The 19,470-nt window shown below is 45.5% G+C and overlaps 1 protein-coding gene across 1 annotated transcript in view; it reads left to right on the forward strand.

Annotated features, from left to right (window-relative positions):
• Positions 1–17,634, forward strand: part of LOC146189030 (uncharacterized) — a 146,134-nt gene extending 128,500 nt beyond the window's left edge. Inside the window, exons 3-4 of the mRNA XM_084605164.1 lie at positions 7,170–7,366; positions 17,596–17,634. Of these exons, the coding sequence (XP_084461290.1) occupies positions 7,170–7,366; positions 17,596–17,634 (236 nt within the window). The remainder of the gene's footprint in view (positions 1–7,169; positions 7,367–17,595) is intronic.
• Positions 17,635–19,470: the final 1,836 nt, after the last annotated feature.

Here is a 19,470-nt window from a genome sequence, read left to right on the forward strand (position 1 = left end):
ACGCTGACACCCTACTATTATAGCGCTGTCTTTATTATTATTTTTTTCATGCTATTGTTGGAGTTTTTTTGTTCGCATTTCTTTTTTTACTTTCGTCAACCTTATTTGGCAGCGTGTGAGATGCCTTTCCTTCCAGCACCCACCGATGAATTCACTTGTTTCCCTGTTTTTGCTCAGCGAATTTTATTTTCGTTTGATATATCAGCGCGTTCTCGCGGACGACGTTCAGGTGCTCCTGCGCGCCGGCTGGCACCGCATCCGCCCACGATGACGTGTACGGAATTCGATGTCTGTCAAATGCGGCGTGTTGCGGTCCTGTCTACTGCGTCACGTTCGCGCGGAAAATGCTCTGTTCTGGTTTCGGGAGCCCGTGAGGACTCAATTTAAAAACTGTCACGCTGTTCTCGCGTGTTGATGTTGCCGCGCAGGACGATGCCGCCATCGCGTGTTGCCTAAGGTGTGGGGCAACTGAAGCGCATTGGCACCTATCCCGCGAACACATGTCGAGGTGCCGTGATTGTTTTCTCGGTGAAGCAACGACGCCTGCCAAGTTTGCAATGCTGGGAGCAACAAAAAGCCAGCCGCACGGGAAAATTGCTCATGCTCGCTTCAGGCAGCACTTCTTTTCCTCCGTTTATTTTTTTTTTTCTTCAACGTGCAATGCTTTTGTCAATGAGAAATGTTCGTGAGCATTGGGCCTCTCAGACCTGCCGCGGCCAGCAGAGATGTGCAAAATGTGCATCCCGTGAACACGATTGCCAGAAATGTGAGGTTCAGCCACATTTGTGTGCCAACTGTGAGGGTAGTCATCCTGCCTATTCACGCACATGTCCAATGTGGAAACAAAAAAAAAGGAAATTATTACCATCAAGGTTAAATAAACATAACTTTCCGGGAAGCATGAAATCATGTTCTGTCAAATAAACCTGCCTATTCTCTTGTGGCGCAACAGGGCACTGAGCCACGACAGACTGGCACCTGCCCAGGTTTCACACAGTGAAACGGGAGCAGGGCCATCCGTGCCCTTTGTGGCTGCGGCCAGCGCTGCGCCACCACCTGAAAAAACAGGCTGCGCAGACCCCCAAGTCAGCCGGCCCCAAGGCCTCTCACCACGCGGTGAGGGCAACACAAACGTACCTGTGCGGTCTGCACGGGCGTCCAGCGTGTCAGATGACGCGATGGACACAAGGCAGTCCTGGGCCGTCGACTTCGGACGGGCGGCGCAGCTCCTTGGATCGACAGAAAAGAGATAAGCCCCGAATCAGAGGGCCCGAATACTAAACTTAGCCTTCTGTACTCATTCAACACAAAATGGCTTTTATACAATTGAACTGCAGGTGATTTTTAACTAATATGAATGACATAAAATACTTATTGGCCACTCACTCACCACTAGCCTTGTGTTTGCAAACCCAAATTTAGGTCCCAAGCATAAGAACATACTCAAAAACTATACAGTCTTCCGTCGTGATCGAGAACAGGCTCTCAGGCTCTCAGGTGGCGTTGCCATCATAGTGAAAAATGGAGTAGCTGTTCGAGAACACAAACTTAAAACTAAGTTTGAAGATATAGCGGGGACCTTATAAGCTTTTAAAACAGTAATGACGTGCTGCATATACTTAGAGCCACACCTTAAATTTAGTAGCGATGAATTTGAAGATCTTTTAAAGCAGCTTTCAGAGCCATTTTTATTAGTAGGAGATTTTAATGCACATTCCATCCTTTGAGGCAGTCGAAAAACAGATACGAGAGGCGGAGTCATAGAGGATTTTATACTGCGTTATAATATCTGTCTCCTTAACACCGGGAAACCAATCTACTGTTATCTAGTTCAGGATAAAATGAGCTGTATTGATTTATCTCTCAGCTCACCTTCTATTTTTACAGATTTTAAATGGGACGTTTTAGATAACCCATACGGAAGTGACCACTTACGTGTACTAATCCGCTTAACATCTTTACCACAAATCATCCCATTCAAGCCGCGACGCTGGAAGCTGCATTTAGCCGACTGGGCCCTGTTCCGAGAGAAGACCAGCCTAGAAAAAATTACCTCAGATAGATGTAATACAGATGAACTAAATGATGCTTACACAAATTGCATCCTTACTGCAGCGCACATAGCAATTCCTCAGTCCTCTGGAGTGGTGAAACAAAATCACAAAGTCTGGTTTCAAAATAATGTAAAGAAGCTAAAAAGGAACAAAACAAAGCATGGAGGACGTTTCACAGGTACCCAACACAGGACAATTTCGTAAAGTTTAAAAAGCAAGAGCCAAAGCCCGATAAATCCGCCGCCGCGCCGAAAAAACCTCCTGGCAGAATTATGTAACATCAATAAACAGCTTAACAGCATCAAAACAAATGTGGGAACAGGTTCGAAAGCTAAATGGCAGCTACTCTCCATTCACCATTCCCCTTCTAACAGCCCCCGGAGTACATACAACTATACAAGAACAGGCCGATATTTTAGGTGAATATTTTTCTGCAGTTTCCAGTTCATCAAACTACACTCAAACATTCCTAAAATACAAAAACACAGCAGAGAAACAAAAACTCCCGGCAAGTGGTGGTACAAAAGAACTACATAATAACTGAATTACACATACAGAAAATAAAACAATGTCCTAGCTGCCGGTAAACAGACTGCACCTGGTCCTGATCAAATTCACTATGAAATGCTCGCCCACCTATCCGAACCTGTTATAGAGGCACTATTAAAATTTTTAAAGAAAATTTAGGTCGTATGAAAATTGACAGAGGCGTGGAAAAATGCGGTTGTCGTACCATTTTTGAAACCTGGAAAGGAGCCGTCATCTCCTGGTAATTATAGGCCCATTGCTCTCACCAGCGTTTTAGCAAAATCATTTGAAAGTATTTTAAACATCAGACTAACTTTTGTCTTAGAATCTCATGAACTTTTAAATATTCACCAGTGCGGTTTTAAAAAAGGATGCTCAACAACTGACCGCCTAGTGCGTCTCGAAAACACTATCAGAGAGGCTTTTATACACCGACAGCATTGCCTTGCCGCTTTCTTTGACCCTGAGAAGGCATAGGACACAACTTGGAGGTTTGGGATATTGCGCGACCTGGCAGATTTAGGCATACGTGGCAGAATGCTAAAGGTTTTAAGGGACTTTCTGTCACAACGTTAGTTTCAAGTACGCCTTGGGACCACCTTGTCAAGAACCTTTCTGCAGGAGAATGGTCACAAGGGTGCATTTTAAGCACAGCACGTTTCGTTGTAAAAATGAATACGATTAGCAAAGTGGTGCCAAATTCCGTAATGTATTCACTCTATGTAGACGACCTTGAAATAGCCTACACATCGTGTAACATGCCCACATGTTAGAGACAGGTCCAATTAACAATAAATGAGCTAACTAAATGGGCCAGTGAAAATGGGTTTAAATTTTCTCCGCAGAAGACAGTGGCAGTTATGTTCTCGCTCAAACGAGGCATACAGCCCAACCCTACCTTACACCTAAATGAAATCAAATTGCCCGTAAACAATAACCACAAATTCTTAGCCATTACTTTTGACAAAAAACTCACTTTTCTACCTCACATACAAGCACTAAAGAAGAAAGCGTCCAAAACCCTGAACGTCCTGAAGATCCTTTCACGTAAACATTAGGGATCTGATAGGACATGCCTTTTGCATATATATTGCTCTGTTATGCGCTCCTGTTTGGACTATGGAAGCATAGTTTATGAATCAGCTAGGCAATCATATTTAAAGAAATTAGACCCAGTGCATAACTTAGGCCTTCGCCTTGCTTGTGGTGCATACAGAACGTCTTCTTGTGGATAGCCTCTATGTGGAAACTAACGAGTCTTCACTGAAAGATAGACGAGCTTTACTTACATGCGCATATGTCCTCAGAATAAAGTCACAAAAAAAAAAACACCTGTGCTATTCAATAGTCACAACTCGCCCCTCCAGAGTCATTTTCACGAATAGACCTCAGTCAACGAGGCCATTGATAATGCGGTTCGAAGAGATATGTTGCAAACTCCATATTCTGGACACATAACCGCGGATATCGCTCAAAACAACAGCCCTCTACCGACATGGTACAATCTTCCCGCAAACTTTGATCTCACCCTCACACAGTTTCCAAAGACTAAAACCCCACAAGAGCACATTATTCAGAAATTCCTTAAACTTCAGGAAGAATACAGAAGCTTCAGAGAGTTTTATACCGATTGATCAAAAACAGCTATGTACACGGGAAGTGCAGTTGTGCGAGGAGATTCCGAGGAAATAATAAGACTTCCACACTCTTCATCTATTTTCGCCGTTGAATCGCACGCCATTTCTGTTGCCGTAGAGAAAATTATAAAAGACAATGTTACAAACGGCATTATTTACACAGACTCCTTAACCGTCCTCAGAGCTCTAAATCTAAGAAATGCAGCCGCTCCGTTACTCAGAGGCATAATACATCATATAGCAACAGCCATTGCTTGAGGATATAACATAAAATTATGCTGGGTTCCGAGTCACGTGGGCATTAAAAGCAACGAGAGAGCAGACATATGTGCTGCGAAAGCCCGTGACAAGCAAATGAGGTGTATAAACATACCCTACGAAGACTGTATGAAACTTGTACATCGGAAACAAAAAGAAAAATGGCAGTCTTCCTGGAATAGTACAGTGGATAACAAACTACACTTAGTAAAGCCCATTTTGGGAGAATGGATGTCGTGCCGGCATCAGGAACGTTTCATAGAAGTAACGAAATGCCGCCTCCGCATTGGACACACACACCTGACACGTAATTTTCTGCTGACAAAAAAAAGACAAACCTCAATGCGAAGAATGTGGAGAACAACTAACTATTAACCATGTTTCACTCACATGCTCAGGTTTCGAAACACAAAGAAAAGAATATTTTACCCCATTTTACAAACATCACATTCCTTTTCATCCAAAATTGATTTTAGGCGAAGGTGAACTTGTAGATTTGTCGTGTGTTTTCAGTTTTCTAATGGAAGCAAATGTTTTACACAAACTGTAGAATAAATCAAGTGCGCATCAATAAACAAATTAAAACCACATGCTTTCCACATCATTACGTTAACAGCTAATCCGCCATAAAAACCATCGCAACCCCTTTTCCTAAAAGGAGACTTTCTAAACAAACTGTAGTTTAAGCACACCCATTTTCCCCCTTTTTTCACAAAACAAATTAACCTTGCTCTTGGCTCATGATAGCCTTAGTTGCTTATGCGCCAAAAAAACCAACACAACACAACACAACAACGCAAATATTACTAAAGCTTTTTACCTCGAACATACAGGACCAATATTTAAGCAGCTAAATACGGCTAAAGTAACATATTTGTATAACAACAGGCTTTGGCGATTATATAAACAAGGCATCACTAAAAGGACAACACGCTAGCACTCATAGCCGCGCTTCAAGACAACATAAACACATACGACACCCGTAATCCGGAGCATTGGCACGTTACAGCGTGCCGAACGAACTATGGTACGCAGATGCTTCGCTTCAGGCCTCTTACCATATAAAATGAATACTTTCCTAATAGTAGTCAAGATTTCTCTATTCCTCCCATTAAATTAATCTGCGAAATGTTGCTATGAATACATATTTTTAAATTAAGTGTTCTATCTTGCGGCTTGTCTTTGTATTATTTTCACGTATGTTTCCTGCTTTATCTTGTGCTTTTTGTAATCTGGTTATTTCTCCATTCATTATTTATTCATTGTGTAAGCGTGACTTCTTTGCTGTGAAATGCCGTCATATACAAGGGCAGCCGCCCCCTGTCAATCTGCTTTTCGAAGCAGCTTTTTAGCGGCTGCTCCTTTTCTTTCCTTTCCTTGTAATTAAGGAAAAATAAGTTATTATTATTATTATTATTATTATTATTATTATTATTATTATTATTATTATTATTATTATTATTATTATTAAAACTTATCGAGATTTTTTTTTTCTTGTCTTCACATACTGATTCTTGCGTGATTGGAGAGTGGAGCGCAATGACTAGTTCAATCTCAACTAGTTCCATGATGTCAAGGTCCTCTGTAGAATAAAGAACACTAGTATAGTTACGTAAGTTGCCCCGCGTGAAAGCCTTAAAGACGTTGAACTTGCGTGGAGCCTGTAGTGAGTAAAGCCATGTCAATACTCTTGTCTACCAAAGCCTATATCTTAGCACAACAAACATAATAGAAGAGACTATCCATGAAGCAGCACTAAACATCATATACGAAAGCGACTGATTTCGGTAAGACGGGCGCGGTGAGACCAGTAGTTACCTATCAATGATAATTTCCGTGTGCTGCACTGGTATAAAAAGAAGATTTGAACCTTTAGCATTCACTTTTGATAAGACGGCACATGGTGCTCCATAGCAAGATGGGATGATTCATATTATGCGGCAAGTGTGCACTGGACGTATTCACAGAGGGAATGAAAACGCACACACATCTGGGTAGGTCTAGATGGACAGCACATTAAATCTGCCTGCCTCTGTAGTGAACACCATTGCCACGTACAACCCCAAAGCACCGGTTCTGCAGAGTAGGCGCTTACAGGTGAGATATATATAGCTACATCTGCCCTGCAATGGAAGCGCAGCCTTTAGTGTCGTGGAGAACAGCGTCTTATTTAAATAAATGGCATATCTAAAGCTACGCTGAAAGTTACAGTAAAAAGAGAAAGTTACGTTCAAAGTTACGTTCAATTTTCCTCGTGGCTACAGCTAGACATCTGCCGAGTTGCCAAGCCGGCGGCTTGGCATTGTGCCTCGAACCTGTAATGTGAGTTAGGGGTGTGCAATGAGTGGATAGATATACAACATGGACAATCGCTAGGGGTTTAATTGTTTTATTTGACGCACGTTCAGAATTGGCTTTTACAGTGTTGCAATTCACAAATTACACTACGGTCTGCATGCTTGATTCATTGCACATTCATATCCTGCTCAGGATTGCGGCCTTCATACGGCTAGTCCCAGTTTGTTACATGTTTTAAGTAATTTCAAAACATACATCGGAGACGTGCTGAGCCTTAGCTTCCCTGCAGGCGGTTTGGGCCACTTATCTTATATCGCCGTAACAAAATCGTTTTATAAACTTCAGAATTCAAGACTCGCGATAACCGCTCGTGTTTTATCCCTCCTTTTTGCAGACGCCACTGAGTCAGACAAAGATGGCGGCGGCAGCGGTAACGGCGGCAGCAGCGGCAAGCGTCGCCGGACGCGGACCAACTTCAACGGCTGGCAGCTGGAGGAACTGGAGAAGGCGTTCGAGGCCAGTCACTACCCTGACGTCTTTATGCGGGAGGCACTCGCCATGCGGCTAGACCTCATCGAGTCACGTGTCCAAGTGAGTGACGTCGATGAACCGCCGCATCTGCTCCGTTGGCGCCTCGTTATCGAAGTGTTGAGTTCCCGAGTTTCGGGCATGTCCATGGCAGAACATGCCAAGATTTTATATATGGCGTCACGTTATGCAATTTCCTGGCATAAGATGTCAGCGCAGTGTTGTACTGAGAGCAGACCACGGAATGTTTGGGTACCTGTTCAAACCAGGAAGCACAAAGATCGTCTAATATTGGGAGTTGGAATATACACGGCCCTACAGTGGACCGGTGCGTTGATATCACACTTCAATATTGGGCGGATGGGAAAGGGGCGATGCAGGCTTGTTGTATCTTTGTCTTCCGGCCTACTTCTTCTTTTGAGATTTTTTTTTATTTGACGCGTTTGTTCGGGAATCGTTCTATGGAATTGCCTCCGTCTTCTTTGGAAAAACTATTTTCGCATCGGTTCCCTCATCGATTGCAGAAGGCTTGAAGCCTCCATACGCCGAGTTGCGTATATATATATATATATATATATATATTTGTGAGGTACACGGCAGTTTGGTGCCAAAAATGAAACGTTCGTGCTATAGGGTTGATAGACGTACTGCGTTTTCGTTACCGCAGCAGTTCAGTGAAGATCCGTTTTCTGGCATGCTTTCGTGTGAGAAACAAATAACAAGGGATTTGTGGACTCATTGCACCAAGGAGAAGTCTGAAAATTTCTATAGATCAGCATATACGTCATGAACGATAAAGGTTGCGTGCAAGGACCGTGGGCCGAAGAGCAGAAGAAAAGATTTCTTCGAATTATATGTTCACTCATTCTAGGCGATATACGTTAGCAGAAGTGCACAGTTTTCGGGCTTTTCGAAGTTTTAAACACGGGGTGTGTTCTAAAGGCGAACGCGAAAATAAAGAGGACGAGAGCTAAAGTCAATATACAAAATCATATGCCAATCTCTTGAGACGTGCTCTCAACGCCTTACCCACCTAAGAAAGCGTGCCTATGCTTCATCGCAAGATGAGCCATTGTTACCTAGAGCACGAGCATCTCCGATGATGGCTGCATACACCGCGAACGCTGCACGTACAGCTGTGACGAGCTTGTACCTGTCCCGAGCGAGAGCTCATGCATAGCGTTTGAACCTCAAAACAACAAGGCCTACGGCTATCCATTTTTGCTTTATTTTCTCCCTCGCGGTCGTTATCGCGAGTCCGTCAAAGTCAGAAACGACCCCGGCTTCTAATCACCACCTTCATGCCAAGCAAACCGTGATGCCTTCTTCAACCGGCCGTTTCCCTGTCCTGCGCTCCCGAACGCCTTGTACCTGCGATACTCTTCTGTCAGGACTAAAAAGAGACCTCTGGCGTTTTCGATTTTTTTGTTTGTTTGTTTCTGCGAAGGCGGCCGCTTCGGAAGGCGCACTTTCTTAAAGGAGCTCTTTAACGCTCAACACTCTAGAGCGGGCAGTCGGCAACATCGCTTGTTCGTTTTGCTTGAGCCCTCCTTGATTGATAAACGCGCGACCCTAGATACCTTGTATGAAGCAAGAAGCACCTTCCGCAGAGGTGCTGCCATACGTCTTTCTCACATTGAGATGTGGCCGGGCGTGCGTGGAGGGATCAGCGCAACAACTGCTCTTTTGTTTTCTCTCCGCCCCCCGTAAACACGGGGTAGCGGCGGCACGCCGATGTCGAACGCCACAACGTCTCCGAAAGCGCGGCGCGGCCGGCACGTTTTCCTCAGCGCCATCTAGAGGCGCGGCGAGAGGCGCCTGCGCATTCTCTCGCGGCTTCTCGCGTGACATACGTCGTGAACTCGCCTCTAGATACCTCTAGCATGGTTGACGCACGCTCGCACAGGCGGCATAGCTCTTCGGGAACATGACGGAAAGATGACGAGCCGCGGCTATATTTACATCACCCTTCGGCTTCGCGAGCAGTTGGCCGGCGACAGGCGATGTCCAGCGTCAGTCAGCTGATGCCAGTGCCGCCGCCTCCACCTGTGAGGTGCGGCGAGGGCTTAAACCCGTTCCGTGTTTTTTTTTTTTTTTTTTGCTCGCCCCGTTTTCATTTTGTTTTCATCTCGAGTGCTGCTGCCCTGCAGCGGCCGACGGCTACGTCACGGCTTCAACGAGTAGTCTGGGGTCACGTGTCCGTCGAGCCTTGAAGAGCCTCCGCACTTCCGTATAGTTGCGCCTTCAGTTTTCGTCTCACTACTTCGCCGACCGGCCTACGCTATACAGCGAGCTTTTGTTTTTATATAGCGTACTTTCAACCTCCGTTTCATCATTGCAACTGCGACTAAAATTCTTCGAAATCGCCCTTTGGGCGCCCTTGTTAGCGCGGGACGTCCCCTTTACAAGAGAGCAGTTCCTGATGCTAGCTGTGGTCACGAAGATTGTTTGAGAAGAAACGGTGCGAGCGCCCCCTACTTTTGCCGCCGCGATGTGTAGTAGTACAACACGTCCGCAATTTGAGGGTTCTGTGAGCGTCCACATTCTTGTTCGCGAGTGCCTGGCACAACGATACACCTCTGCCGAGCCAAGAACAAAGAAAAAACGCACAAATAACTGCGTCTACGTGTGTAGTCTGCGCACAATCACTACTATTAGCTGAACGCTGGGCCCGCGTAGCAGCAACGGGGCATTTCCCGCGCTCACCGAACAGACACACACACACAATGCCAGCTCTCCTGGTCTGCTGGTAAGAAAAGGCAGGAATGGCTAGGAAGAGGGAGGGGGGTGCATTTATGAAACTGGAGGCGTCATCATCTTGTTGGCGGCCCGTATCTCCCATGCATGCTTTTTATGTTTTTGTGCTGTACGTCTGTGCGTGCGTGTGACTGCGTGTGAGTGTTCGTGAGGAGGCAGCCTTGATCCCCGGGGTTGTATACGCGAGGAAAAGAGAGAAGATGGTTTTAATTGCTAGGGTTACGGGAGTCATACGCTAAGCAGCGTGCGTTCATCTTTCGTCACCAACGTAATCGTTTCCTCGGCTTGTTTCGAGCGCCAGTTGTGTGTGTGTGCCGCGGCGTAGTAGCGCTCTCTGCCGCTCTTTGCACGATGAATGTTGGTGGCCGTTCTTGTACGCGCACACCAGGCTAGTTGCCGTCGCATTAGGCACGTCGCCATCTTCTTATTCCAGAGACCTCGGAACAAGGGAGAAACAACTCGAACGTGACTTGTGCGTTAGGTTTGCTCCCTTGTCCTTTTGCTTTCTTATATTTCTTTCGTCCGAGTAGGCCCATTAAAATCAGTAAAAAATGACCTGGAAGCAGGTCTGCACTGCTTACCTCGTTAGGGGCGTTCAACTTTGTCCCCGCATACACTGTACGAGCGGGCATTCGCGCCCTTGCCTACGCTAAGTGCTACCGCTTTGATTGCGGATGTTTAGGAACAGCGTCGTTGTTCCTTCGTAGAGTTTTTAATCAAGCTCAACTCTACACAGCGCCGTGATATCGGAATAACCGAACTGTTACCAATGCATCGCTAGCGCTGAAAAGTCTGCCATTATTGACGCAATGAACTTTTTTTTTACTATATTAACAAACAATGTTGTCAGGCCTTGAAAAGTTCTAAAATCTACTTTTAATGACAAAACACGTATGTTTATGGTCAGGTATAAGTCACAATAAATTTTTTTCTCTCTCTCTCCTACGTCCATGTTTATGGTCTATCGAAAAGCTGCCGCTTTTCTATGGAGGCGAAAAGTAAGGCGCCCATGTGCTGTGCGACGTCAGTGCACGTTAAACAACCCCAGGTGATCGGCATTTCCGGAGTGCTCGAGTACAGCGTCTTTCATAGCCTGAGTAGCTTGGGACGTTAAACCCCACAAAACAAACAAACATTATCTCGCACAGGTTGTGGTACCTTTTGTGCCACTTCTTTTGGTCACGCTCGTGTCATCCTCAAGCGTTTAAAATATGCTACCGTTTCGAGAGTTATCATACAGCTACGCCTGCTTAACGGCGTTTGCCGTGTTACCTAAGGACACTTGACTGAGGCCGTAGCGCATATAGCGTAAAAAGGTTGTATAGCGTACTACGGAGTGGAGATTTCTGCTTTGTGAGCAGTATTATCGTCTTGACGAGAAATTGCAGCCCTCAACAATAGCTGTCCGAACAAGACAACAAGACATAAAAGAAAATGTTGAGGCCTATCAGTTAGGCCTTCAATACTTTGCACAAACTCTAGCCATGCACGTCTCGCAATGCACGTCTCGCCATGCACAAAAAAAAAAAAAAAGTGACGCACCAACTGTGGCCGAATGATACTCGTTTTTCAAGCGAACACGCTACTTGGGGTGAACAAAAAGGAGGAGGAGCCATTAAGAAAAATCACACGTGCGTAGAACGCACGAAGCCTGGCCAGCAGGGAAAACAAGGCTGATTTCTAGAGCGCGACAGATCAAGATAACGAAGACAAAAACTATCTCGGTTCGCTTCCGGGCTGCCCGCTTTGAGATACACTTCTGAAGCCAGCGATATACGTGTATGGATTTCGTCTAAGAGCAACAGGCAAATGAAAAGAGACCGGCGTGAAGTTCTAATCTGTCCGTTCCGTGAAAGAGCAGAGCACGTCTCTGTATTTCTGCGAGACTATATTCTACACACTCTGCAAGTGGCTCACGCTTTGGAAGACACACTCCTGTGAACACGTTCTTTGGGATGGCTTTTTTCTTTTTCCACTGGAACGCGTAAGCGAGCACAAAATGCGGCACTTGGAGCTCGATATAGAAAGTCTCGCACGAGCTCGCGTGAGGCGTATTATGTGCAGGTGGCCGTGCGTTATCATCATCTATTGTGCCTCTTTAGTCAGGGACGCCTGAGGTGTTTTCGACGACTTTAACCTTATAAGCTATGCTCGCCGAGCCGTTGATTCCATTTGAACGAGCAAGAAAGATATAAAATAAACGGGTGCTCGAGTCTGGCTTTTTTTCGCACCGTGAAGAGAGGTAAGATTACCCGAACGAGCATATGGATATGGTTGTATAGCTCATAGAACGGATTTACGAGGCATCGCGGGTTGATCACCGTGTTGGTCAGCGTTGCGACGGGGGTATACGGCCGCCACTTCGGAGTGTGGTAAACGCAATGAGCGGAAATATTTTTCGATCGGGTTTTCAGTAACGCCGGTTAATTGTACCCGAAATTCACAAATGCTGGTTCATCAATAGATGCATCCGAGCAAAAATAAAAAGAATAGAAGGTAGATGCGCCATCGCTTGTGAAATATACACGCGTAACCATGGTACTTGCCCTCTTCAGTTGCCGCTTGCTTGTCAGTGCTTTCCATTACCGCACCTTCAGGTCTAGCTTTGCACCAAATAGCTCTTTTATCAGGCGCCGGAAGATAAATAAATTCAAAGAGAAAGGCGAACTTCAAAAAAATAAATATGCGATTCATTGATCGCATTATACCCTGCCTACAAACCGCGGAGAATAACTTCATGTAAACCAATTCACGACTTGCTCTTGTGGGTTGTATCTTGTTTGTTGACTCGACGGACTGTGTCAGAAGTCTTTCCATGCGATGGCGGTAATTTGTTGCTCATATATTATTGATGAACTTTTGATTCGGCTGGGTATACTAAAGAAAGGCCGGTTTGTTGCGAAATAACTCGTTTTAAATTGTCCCATATAGTGTGGCCGTATGTGTGTTCCTTACTCCCGTTGGGGGCTCTCCTTCTTTATAACTTTTTACATTATGTATACCACATAGTTATGGATATCTTGATTATGGTTAGGGTTACGGATAAATATCCTTAAAAACAATTGGGCCATAGAATATCTTTCCGTGAAATCCTGCTGTGCACATCAACAGAATAGAGCGTTGGGAGAGCGAATGAATGGCCGATCTGGTATTTCTGTCCGCAAAATTCATATGGCAGAGCCCGCCGGGGTGGCGCAGTGGTTACGGCGCTCGACCACTGTGCCCAAGGATGCGGGATCGAACCTCGGCCTCGGCGGCCGCTTTTCGAGGGAGGCGAAAAACAAGGCGCCCGTGTGCTGTGCGATCTCAATGCACGTTAAAGAACCCCAGGTGGTCTAAATTTCCGGCGTCCTCCACTATGGCGTTTCTTGTAGCCTGAGTCGCTTTGGAACGTCAAACCGGCCAAACCAACCCAATCATATGGTAGACAAGAAAGACTCGGTCCTGTGGCTCGTGCCAAGTGTCTTCCTTCGGTGTCCATCTAAAACAGCACGAGTCCCTTTGTAGCCGGTTTTCGAAGAGGAAGCAAGGAGTGAAAAAAGTGGTGTTTCCATTTAGAAACTCTGTGGCGTCTAAAATTTATTTCGTTCCTCTGAACCTAAACGAAGTTAAACTGTGATTTGTAAGGATCTGACGGATGCCATCAAATCCTGGCAACAGCCGGCAAAGCGGTTAGAAGCCACACGAAATAGGGATGTGCTGACGTGTGAAAAGAGGTGTAGACAGCCCAGCCAGAGTACTACAAATGAAATCCGTACAACTTTCACGCATGTAGGCAATCTGCGCACTTGAAGATCTCTATAATCGGTTACAAATTTATACAGCTTGTGTCGTATTTGGCGTACGTGGCATCGACGGCCGCCTTGCTGCTGGCCAATGTAACCCACCTACATTTCTTTTCATTTTTCTTTTCCCTTACGTCGCTGTCGACAGCTCGTATATGCTACGCAAGCATTTCGCCAGCCAGCGGCGCACTCGCCCAGTTGCCTCTCGCGGCCATTATAGCAAGGTGGGGCACATTCAATTACCCTTCTTATCGGTACTCCCGTGCTTTGCAATTTTATTTCTTATTCCGACTACCAGCTCCATGTCCAAAGGGCAGACATTATACAAAGTGTGGAATGCGGCTCTCGGGACAAGACCAGAGTATACACACAAGCATGCACACGGGAGCATTGGTGCATACTTACACGCACGCCGGACGTAATATATCCCAACAACCCAGCTAATACATCGAGCGTGGGCAGCGGTCGTGCAGCTTACACGCGTGCTGCGCAAGTGGCCAGGCACACACAGACACCGAGGGAAGACGACTCGTTGAAACTGGGCGCGGCCGAACCGTCGACAGGATTTCTTTTCAATACGAGGCCAATTTTCATCGCATTCATACTCTATACGGGCGCAGGTGCTTGCTTAAGTCCCACTGCGTGTCCCGTGTGATGGTGTGCACAAGGGGCGAGGTGGGAGGAGGGTGCATGTCGAATTTGAGAAGCGGTGTGTCGTCAGGCCGCGCCATTATTTGCACAGCGCCTGCTCCGCAGCGTGCCTACTAAGGTCCTGCTCCGCTTAGAGCCCCAGCCATATAAGCCCCGGAAAATGAGCAATTAAGCATGCGCAGACCCACACTTATTGTACTGAGGTGGGTATGTACACACACTAACGCAGGCATGAACGGAACAGCCTGTAAACTAGAAGCGTCTGCACTGCTTTCTGTCGGCGTACAACGAAGAGCCCGCTATTACGAATACTCGTTATGTAAATATTCGGCGCTGAAACAAGCTGTTTAACGTGAGATGTCCTCAAGAAGAGCACGGCGCTCGAAAACGTGGGTAGCAACAATCGTTGGTCATAAATCAAGTGAGTAGGACCAATTACCTAGCGCAAATATATGCTGTCAGAATCAATATGAAAGTTATTGTACAAGACGGGGAAAAAATCCGGCACGGGTGACCTTTCGGCTCCTATATTTGGCGTCGTCGTTTTATTATATCAGAATAAGGGGGGCTTGATGATCATGGTCCACTTACCTGAAACCCAACACCTCCATAAACTCTTTGTTACAGTAAAACACCTTGCATATTGCACGGACGTACCACGCAAGGCTGATTATAGTTTCGTTGAAGATCTCTAACCTTCTACCATGAGATTTCAACACAAAAGAAGTCACAAATATACTTTCATAAAAAAACAATAATACGTTTTTTATTTCCAGGACTTGGTACCGATGGTACAGCTCATGGATTTTATTAAACTTTGGCATTCTTGACGCTTGCTTTCGTATCCGTCGAGGAATATAGAGAACCATTCGTCTCAGTAGTCCCGCCAACTTGTTATATAAAGGATACGACGTTCTATTGAGATGTATGTTCGTTTTAGGAGGAATTATTTCTTCAGAAATCGCTTATGAACGGTCTCAAGCACACACGCGCACGCACACAAACACGCACGCACGCAAAAAAAAAAAGATCATCACGCCGAGCTATTCTTCTTAAGCATTTACTATCCCATCTATAATTATACTGCTAAGTTTTCACGGATATTCATGCTATTTTCGCAAGTACATTTCTAGTTAATTTTTTTTTTAACTTCAGAATGACGGTCTTAGTTTCTCATGTTTTGCAGCCTTTCCTAGAAAGGTATAGTCGATCAGCCGATGCCCCCGGGGCCAGCCTCGTCCGTGTCTATTATGCTATCCAGCGTCAACTCGTACGGCATGTTGCTTCCATACAAGAGAGCCTTCGTTTTTGAATTCATGCATTCCGCTTGCTCCATCGAATGTATGTATGTATGTATGTATGTCTGATGTATGTATGTATGTATGTATGTATGTATGTATCGTATGTATGTATGTAATGTATGTATGTATGTATGTATGTATGTATGTTTGATATGTATGCTTATGTATGTATGTATGTATGTATGTATGTATGTATGTATGTATGTCTTATGTATATGTATGTATGTATGTATGTATGTATGTATTATGTATGTATTGTACTGTTATGTATGCTATGTATGTATGTATGTATGTATGTATGTATGTATGTATGTATGTATGTATGGTATGTATGTATGTATGTATGTATGTATGTATGTATGTATGTATGTATGTATGTATTATGTATGTATGTATGTATGTTATGTATGTAGTATGTATGTATGTATGTATGTATGTATGTATGTATGTATGTATGTATGTATGTACAGGGAGCAGGAAATTATTGAAAGAAAAAGAAAGGGCAGCTGTCGCTTAAATCAAATTCCCCGCCAATGGTACGTCACTGTGACGTCACGAGCTTGTGTGACGTCACAACTTCACGTGCATGCTAGCGAGCTTGCCCTTGCTAGCCACTCACGACAAAGAGGCTTTTATCATGTAAAAAATCAAATTGCAGCTACTTGTCCTTGGCCTGTCGTTATGCCACTGGTTACGCCAACAGCCGCGAATGAATTAGTATGCGAGCTGCGTGATTCTGGAACGGTTTTGCCATGGTCGCGTGTGCTTCTCTGCTGTGGCATATAAAGTGAATTCGTCGCGCCCAGTGTTCCCCTGACGACGAGATAATTCGCTCGTGGTGAGATGTGAGTATACTTTGAAGGCGATTGTGTCGAACAAAACTATTACAGAATCATTTACGTCATTTGCAAGCCCGATTCGTAGCCAGACGCTATAGAAGAACGCGCGTACAAGCAGCTGCAATCTGTTATGCCAACAGAGGCTAAATTACTGCCTTGTACTCCTACTTCGATCCTTATATAGTGAAGTTTTCGTTTGTGCAAATAGAGGCAGTGTCTTCGCGATTATTTAAACATAGTTAAGACATCGATATCATATACACTGTGAGAAAATAGACTGCTGGAAATGCATGTCCTCAACCGGGTGAAAAGTATGTGTTTAGGGAATGACAACATTGCGTGGAAAGCTGCTATAAAAAACAATAGAAAAAAAGATGTCAGATTCAAAACAATGGTTAAACGAGTACTCTTTGATGAAAGGCAGCGTAAGACCTCCAGCATAGTCTGACGGGTTCAAGTTATCATAATCTCCTGGCGCGCTTATCCATCAGGTACATAACTTTCACCGACTCGCTAAGCGCTCTTGTAAGATGGCGGGACCCTTGACTGAAACTTTCCATTACTGCTGCAATATGAAACAAGACATTCGCTGCGGACGCATGCACCACAGTCGCCACAAGCTTCATCGATTATCAAAGGGGACGTCCTCTTTGATGTACCAATGAAATTTGGCATAAACTCCCGTCCTTACGAGGACGTTACGTCCCCTACGATGACTTTAACGTCCCCACAAGGAACGTCACGTCCCCACGAGGACGTCTCTCTCGAGAACGTCTCCACGAGAACGTAACGTCTTCATGGGGACGCAACCTTCCACCTGGTGATGTTATCGATGAACTGATCAACGTAAATTACAGTGCAGTTGAAATCACACCACCTTTATCATTTGAGAAGGGCTTCTCGATATTATGAACACAGTGCATGCACGTTGGAGTCGACTAAGTTGATTCCTGTCCTAGCCTGTGAACGTGGCTCAGCTGGACAGTGACAGCAAGTAGGAAACCACTTTGACGGTGTATCTTCCGAACAGAGTGCTCCCTTTCAAAATAGAGTAGGCTATTTATTTCTCCCTGTTAAAACTTAGCAGTTAAGCCTAAGGAGCCTTCTTCTACTAAGCACGGCGATTGCACACTGGTCACGGTCGCCTTCGCCCTCCCGGTTGCAGATATCGTTAACAGGAAATGGACGGCAGAGAACTATATATATAATGCCTCAAAGCCCGAGTCTAATAGGTAATGCTAAGGAATCTAGTTAGGCTTGCGAAACTAATCCGCTGGTTTTGAACTGGTTGTGGTTCTTCTAATCTCAGCACTTAAAATAGAAAAAAAAGCTTAAATGTGCAATGGTTCGACCTGCTCGCTGAAGAAACTATTATTCAGAGTAGTTTGCGAGCAATAGTTTTCTCGTTAAAGGCAACACACACAGGGCACATGCACGTACAAGCGCACACGAACTCACGCACACACGCGCGCACACGCACACACACAGCACACACACACACACACACTCACACACACGCACACACACACACACACACACCACACACACACCACACCACACGCACGACGCACACACACACGCACACGCACACACACGCACACGCACACGCACACCAGCACACACACACGACAACACACACGCACACACACGCGCACACACACACACACACACACACACACACACCACACACACACACACACACACACACACACACACACACACACACACCACACACACACCACACACACACACACACACTCACACACACACACACACACACACACACCACACACAGGCCGTTTATGCCCACGACAGAATTCGCGTGAGCAGGCTAACTTGCCTTCCCCGAGAGAATATTCGGCTAATTCGCACAGCGATCGCCCCTGGTGTCTCTACGTATACTGCTCCCAACTCGCCAACGGCTGTTGTGCGGCGTGAGCGGTTCGCTCAGCCTCGCTAAGCAAGTGATCGTTGCTCGAGCATATAACACACATCGCCCGAACAGTAAGCTTGACCTTAAAACATTACAGCGTGCTTGCTTTCCTTCAGCAACACGCCTCACTTACGGGCGTTTTTGAACATTATTTCCCCTTCCCTATATAAACCGCCACCAGTCGTCGGCGCCGTAGTGCTGCTTCAATTTTTTGTTTTGCCAAGCCCTTTATTCGTCGTGTGTATCTCTGTCCTTGGCCGAGCCGCAAGCTTCCCTTGCGCCAAAATTGCTCGGCCCTCCTCACTAACTGGCTCCGGCGAAGACGAGCGCGGTAGGTCGCCAATTTTCGCATGCATTATAGCGCTCCCGGATGCCGAAATTGATTCTTCGTGTTGCGCCGGCCGGCCCGAGCGCCCCCGAAAATGGCCGCCAAGCTGCTTCGTCGAACTCACACAGCACGCAGACCTTGCGCCAAAAGTTAAGTTCCGAGCTGTCTTCTCAGCAAGCGCGCAGAAATAGCTCCAAATGATTATCAAAACAGGTGAATTCAAAAGGTGACGAACTGCGCAAGCGCGCATGACAACGTTGGGTAGGTCAATAGATATATGACTTTCCTTTTTTAAACAGGCTCAGCTGGCACCAGTGTCGATATTTTTTGTTTTTGTTTATTTAACAGAATTTCACTCTTCAAATAAACTCACAGTAAATTCCAAAGTTTCTGCTCTGCAATGCATTACCTAGTGCATGGGTTATCTGATGCACTGAACCTACTTTTTTTGCATTTGAAACCTAAGGGCTAATTTAAAAATATTGACGTGGCCAGCGTCGAAATTTCAACGGATACTGTCGCTTCCTCTATAGTGAATTCTTCGCTTTAGGGCCGTAGGCTGGCGGTTCAAAT

Source organism: Amblyomma maculatum, chromosome 5, assembly GCF_055883805.1.
Source record: "Amblyomma maculatum isolate TAMU_Amacu chromosome 5, ASM5588380v1, whole genome shotgun sequence".
Classification (NCBI taxonomy): Eukaryota; Metazoa; Arthropoda; class Arachnida; order Ixodida; family Ixodidae; genus Amblyomma; species Amblyomma maculatum.